Source organism: Astyanax mexicanus, chromosome 3 (genome assembly GCF_023375975.1).
Source record: "Astyanax mexicanus isolate ESR-SI-001 chromosome 3, AstMex3_surface, whole genome shotgun sequence".
NCBI lineage: Eukaryota > Metazoa > Chordata > Actinopteri > Characiformes > Acestrorhamphidae > Astyanax > Astyanax mexicanus.
The window spans coordinates 8,572,252-8,578,088 of NC_064410.1; the positions used below are offsets into that span (position 1 = coordinate 8,572,252).

The following is a 5,837-nucleotide window of genomic DNA, read 5'->3' on the forward strand; positions in this document are numbered from 1 at the left end:
ATGGTCGCACCATTTGGCATTTGGCCACACTTTATTATATTTGCAAGTTTAATCAAAATTTACAGGAAGAGAATTTGGCCACTTAAACAAAATAAGCTAGCTTCCCACAAAAGGTCACTACGATTAATTTGTAATCAGAATACATATTTGTAGAAATAACTTAATATTAATTATTGTTGTGCAAATATAACATCCGTGTTATATGCTTTGCCCAGTAAATCAGAGCTAAGGAACAAATTGTCATACCAGATAGATAGATAGATACTTTATTTATCCCGAAGGAAATTTAGGCATCCAGCAGCAACAACACAATACAATAAGAAACATATTCAAACATAAATTAAAACAAAGAAGAATAGAAAATATATAAGGCTATTAAAAACGTACTATACAAGGTAAAGATCTATCTGTAAACGGAGCAGTGCAGTAGATGTTGCTAATGGTCATTAAATAATTAATAGAGCAATGTGCAATGTGCAATGACATTGATTATGAAAGTGACTGATGTGACATAGAAATATAATATAAATATGCATCCGTAACAAATATAGTTCTTAAAAGAGAATGTGAACATGTGAATACCCAATCATGATAAAAGTGTGTAAAGTGTACCACGTGATATCCAAACGTGGCAACTACATACCAGCTGTTAAAAAGTTTTTTTTTTTTTTTTTTTTATCAAATTTGAAAAAGAGTTACAAAGAGTTGGCAAACTGATAAATGATGCAGCTTTCTGTCTTTAAAGTGATTCCCAGCATAAAATTCCCAAAGTAGTAGTTTCTTGGCCGCACGAAACGTCACACCACAAGATATTTTATAAAACGCAGATCAGCGAACAAAGCTTTGCTTGTATAAAGAAGAAATAAAATTACAAATGCTTTGCCAATTTTGTACAGGACTAAAAAACAGCTTGAAAATGATGCCAAATAGAGTAATTTTAAAGAAAATTTTAAAACCGTAGTCATGGCGAGACGGTCGCACCACAATATATTTTGACACTTTAAATAGCCAAAACTTTTTGATGAACTAATTATTTTTAATAAGCTAAAATGAATACAAATGTGTGAGAAGGAGTACATATCTATGGCATCTTTTTATGCATGTAAACATTGTTTTAATTGGAAAAAATGTCACGTCAATCACCCATATGTGTGTATGCGTTATTATACACTTTACTTTGGTTTGTTGTGTTCTGGAATTAAAGAAACTGATAGAAGATGTTTAAAAATTCGAGGCTTGACTTTAAATAATAATAATACTTAAGGTGAAAGGTGCTTTACACAAATAATTATAATAACAATAATAATAATAATCATTATTATTTAAATATCTCTTTCCGCACAGCAAGAGCTAATTAAAAGATATAATAATATAATAAAAACAAGACAACCATGTGCAATTTAAATAAAGTTTAATGTAAGTAATACATATAAAATAATTAGTGCCAAATTTAAAAAAAACAATCACTAGAGTGGAAAAACATGAAATAATACAGAATAAGTACAATAAATGCGGAACCTAACAAATGTTATTAACTAGTAGTGGATTCACCCACTACTTCACCAGCTCTTCCCAGGGGTCAACAGGTAGGCACCTCACTTCAACAGCGTTTCACTATATTAAGCCAATGCTGCCTCCAGAAGCCTCAACAGTAAGACCCACTCCCCTCCAAGATCACTTCACAGACCTAACTATCACATGGAGACAGACCATTTATTCCACCCTATAACCACAGTCTTCCATTAAAACCCAGAGCCTGACACAGAGCCTGCTTTTGCACACCGCTCCACGTCTTGTACCACACTTAAACTAGGGGGAGCTAAAATCCATTTGCCACTTTATGTCTCTAGCTTTATGCTTTCCTCAAATTCCTTAATCTCTACCTCTGATAAAATCTTAACACCATTTTACCTCATTATTCCCTTATTTCCACTACAATCTCAGTGATCTGTACTGCTCAACGGGTTTATCTATCTCTGTCTGCTCTCTGTTATTAGGTCTGGACTCTTTTTTCTTCCTCTCTGTTTAACCCACTTCTCTACAGATTTCATAACCTTGTGCTCCACCTATGAGTGATCTTCCACTCCTGCTCTCTGCTGCAGAATCCTTGAGTTTTAAATCCAACCATTTTAACAAAGCAATGCACACATGACATTTATTTTTCATAGTATCAGTTACATTTAGTTTTAAAGAATGCTGTGAAGCAGCGTCACAGATATCCGGGTCCGAGCCTCTTTTGAGCAAGCCAAAGGCGACAGCGGCAAGGAAAAACTCCCTCAGATCAGCAGGAAGAAACCTTGAGAGGATCCAGGACTCAAAAGAAGAAACCATCCTCCTCTGGCCGACACCGGATACCTCAACTACTATCATGCAGAATATGAACCAAAATAAAAAACAAAACCTCTAACATCATGTTTAAACCAATGGCTGTATAAAACATGAACTCTTTAATTTAATTTATTTCAACAGTAAATCTGCAGTTCATGTTTTTTAGTTACAAAACCAAAACCTCTACCGGAGCTCAGCTCTAACTGCGAACTGGAACTACTACAGTAATGTTTAAGTTCTATCCATTTGCCTGTATAAAACAAGAGCAAATGTAAATACAAATCTTTGTGTATAATATTTTAGTGTACAGCGACGTAAAAAAAATGGTTTTGCTTTTTATTTTGGAACATATTTTGTGCATGTTCCTATGGAGAATTAATGTCATGTGTGCACAGCATTTCACAGTTTTTCCACTGTAGTGATTGCCTTTCAATTTTAAACTAAGCTCAATATACTTTAAACTATCTCTGCTCTTTGTGCTGATGATCTTTTGGTGATTTTCTCCGCGATCTGAAAAACAGAACAATACAAATCAGTTTGATATGTGTCTTCATACTCTTTAGAATATTTCTAGGTGCATCATAGTAGCTTTTCTTCAAATTTCTCTATAAAAACTCAGCAATCATTTCCTCTCCTCCCTGACTAACCACTACCTGGGCTGGGAAGCTGGGCATAAACCACTTGTGCTTTAAGATCTGCTGTAAACTTGGCCTCGAAATTAGTTCGCGCTGCAGACACCATCTAACTAGATCGCAGAACTCTAAACAGGGTGATGGGATTGGATGGAAGAAAGATGTTTCACATTTATCATCTTTTATTCTCATGATTTCGACATTTACAAAAAATACCATTAAAAATACATGTTATGAGATTAAGAATTTTACATTTCAGGACAGCTATAAAGTTTTAACTCTGCATATTCTTATATACTTATATGCTTATTGATATCAAACTAGAGACTTTTAATTTGTGCTTCTCTGCAATTAGTTACAAGGTCAAAGCTGATAGTCAGTGTGTGTTTTTCTCTGATTCATCAGGATGCTCTCATTTATCTTACCATCTGACAGGTCGTCTTTAAAGCGCAGAGGACCGCCAATGATTTCACTTTCATCTTTAAATGGTACAGATCCACAGACCATTTCGTACAGTAGCACTCCCAAAGACCACACTGTTGCAGGAGTGGCGCAGTACCTCCCTGTTATGAAGAACTCAGGTGGGCAGTATTGAAAGGTGCCTGAGAAAATAAAAGAGAAAGAAAAACTGAGCTGCGCACAGAACTTCATTTATACTGTTTAAGTGACGATGGGACACTAGGGTATTCTTAGGATCATATTTTTTAAGGTAGTGTTTGAATTTTGTAGTTTGCTGCAGAACCAAGACTCCATCTCACTCTCATCTTCAAAATAATTGTATCCAAATCTTTTGATTAAATCACCACAGCCAAAATCGATCAGTTTGATCTCTGAGGTCTCCATGTTGATCAATATGTTCTCCAATTTGATGTCTCTGTGGATGACACCTCGCTTTTGGCACTCAAACACTGCCTGCACTACCTGCAACATAAATATTCTGGCCATTTCTTCACTAAGAGAGCCTCCATATATGTCAATTAAGGTATCCAGGCCTTTGCAAGGATAAGGGCGCTCTAGAATCAAAATATAGCGCTTAGGCTCATCAAACCACTGGATGAGTCGTATGACACTATCAACAGGTGTTTCGCTCATCTTCTGCATCACGGCCACTTCTACAGGAATGGACCTGGAATCTTCAGGCTGCAGAAACATGGAGTACAATACATGGAATTAGTTAAATAGTAAATGCAGAGAAGAACATATAAAGTTTAGGACTTTAGGACTATGTTACTGCTAATATGATTTTTGATCATGTTTTGAATGTACGTTTTGGATGTATCGTTCATCCTCCCGTTTCCGGACAAATTTTATGGCCACCTAAAAAAACAAAGACAATAAATGGATTAAAGATTATTAGGATTAAAAAGGAAGTATGTGAGATAATAAAGTTATAGAGTTATGGTCAGGAACCTGTAGGCCATCGGAAACACGCGTTCCTGCAAAGACCGATCCAAACCCTCCTTCGCCGAGTTTCTCTCCAACAGTGTAGAGAGATTCGAAGGTATCTGTGGAAAATAATGTTAAAACTGATTGTTACCAATATTTTAATGATTTAGCATAAGTTTACGTATTAATATTACTGATTATGAAGGATGCATGGGAATCAAGTTTCTGTGAATATTTAACATTTTGATAATTAACATGTTTTTTGGACTGTAAGTTCACTTAAAATCCTTTTATTTTCCCAAAAATCTTAAGTGTGCCTTAAAATCCAGTGTATATTGTGTAAGTATGTATATTTTACCAGCCTTGTGTATAATAAAAATACACCAGAAAATACATGTTTATTTATAGTGAGAAAAATACGATACAGTTCTTTTAGAACTAAATGAAATTTAAATATAGCACAATTTAATTGCATGCAATGGTCTGGATAATGAGCTAACCTGGCTTGTTGGCTTTTCGCAGTCTGGGACTTCTCCTCTGAATGCGCCTCTGTTTCCTGGGCTGTTGTTCTACTTTGGGCTTCTTTCTCTTTCTTTCGAAGAAATCAGATTTGGGAAGATCATCTGTTTGTTGGAAAATCTCCTCCTCGTCTTCTCTCTTCCTCTTTCCTCTCCTTAATCCAAACTCCTCCATCTTCTTCTGATGAACTTCAAGATAACAAGCCTAACTGCTTGAGATCAGCACTACAACACTGCTGCTTCCTCCTCAGTGAGGCAGGATGAAATGTAAGGATTTAGAATTTAGATGCTTTATATATGACACTATGACATCATCAGTAGAATGAGGTGCTTGGTTGCCATGGTGATGAATAGACCTTCACAGTCAACTGGCAGTGTTCTAAACGTTCCAGAATAAAGTTTAATGGGATGCTCTACAAATGTTACATGGCCTCATTTAAAGTTCCTTCAGTGTTAGAAGAAAATATCCCCACGGTATCGTGTACCATAACCCCATTTTAATACTGTTATATTTGTGGTCATTTGCATTTATACTAAATGTTTTTTTCTTTACATTTTTTGTTTATTTGCATTTATCGGAGTAGAGTTTAGTTACTTTATGTGTATACATTTTTTTATGTATATAATTCTGCATTTTAGTAGTATTTGCCTTATTGCCTATTGATTCGCATTAATAAAATATTTTTATGACTGTTTTGTACTTGTATTCTGATAGTGTTTTACTGTCTTTGTTTACTTTCATTATTTAAATAAAATATGCCCCAAAAATGAATTATGTACTAAAACTTAAATTAAGTATTTACTGATTTATATTTTGATAATGTTTAAAGTAAAAAGAAAAACCTTTACACATTGAATTAAAAAGCATAATATTTTTGAAATAAACTTTGTTAACAATATTTTTTTAGTAACAAAAATATTAAGCCAGTTCAGGAAGTACACAGATGGAGGGTCTATGATTAATCACAATACA

General features: G+C 34.6%; 1 protein-coding gene across 1 annotated transcript; it reads right to left on the minus strand.

Moving 5' to 3' along the window:
• Window positions 1-1,394: 1,394 nt before the first annotated feature.
• On the minus strand, window positions 1,395-5,109 carry LOC125799333 (serine/threonine-protein kinase pim-1-like). The gene is made up of 6 exons (XM_049475865.1): window positions 4,847-5,109; window positions 4,371-4,465; window positions 4,227-4,277; window positions 3,386-4,100; window positions 2,982-3,088; window positions 1,395-2,838 (listed from the first exon to the last, which is right to left on the minus strand). The coding sequence occupies exons 1-4, from the start codon at window positions 5,037-5,039 to the stop codon at window positions 3,639-3,641; spliced, it is 801 nt and encodes a 266-aa protein (XP_049331822.1). The 5' UTR covers window positions 5,040-5,109; the 3' UTR covers window positions 1,395-2,838; window positions 2,982-3,088; window positions 3,386-3,638.
• Between the last annotated feature and the right edge of the window lie 728 nt (window positions 5,110-5,837).

Excerpts from the sequence above, each read along its gene's own strand:
- LOC125799333 (XM_049475865.1), bottom strand. The coding sequence starts at position 5,039 with ATGGAGGAGTTTGGATTAAGGAGAGGAAAGAGGAAGAGAGAAGACGAG. Across the intron at positions 4,278-4,370 it reads GTGTTTCCGATGGCCTACAG|GTGGCCATAAAATTTGTCCG; the intron begins GTTCCTGACCAT and ends TTGTTTTTTTAG. Across the intron at positions 4,101-4,226 it reads ATGAACGATACATCCAAAAC|CCTGAAGATTCCAGGTCCAT; the intron begins GTACATTCAAAA and ends ATGTTTCTGCAG.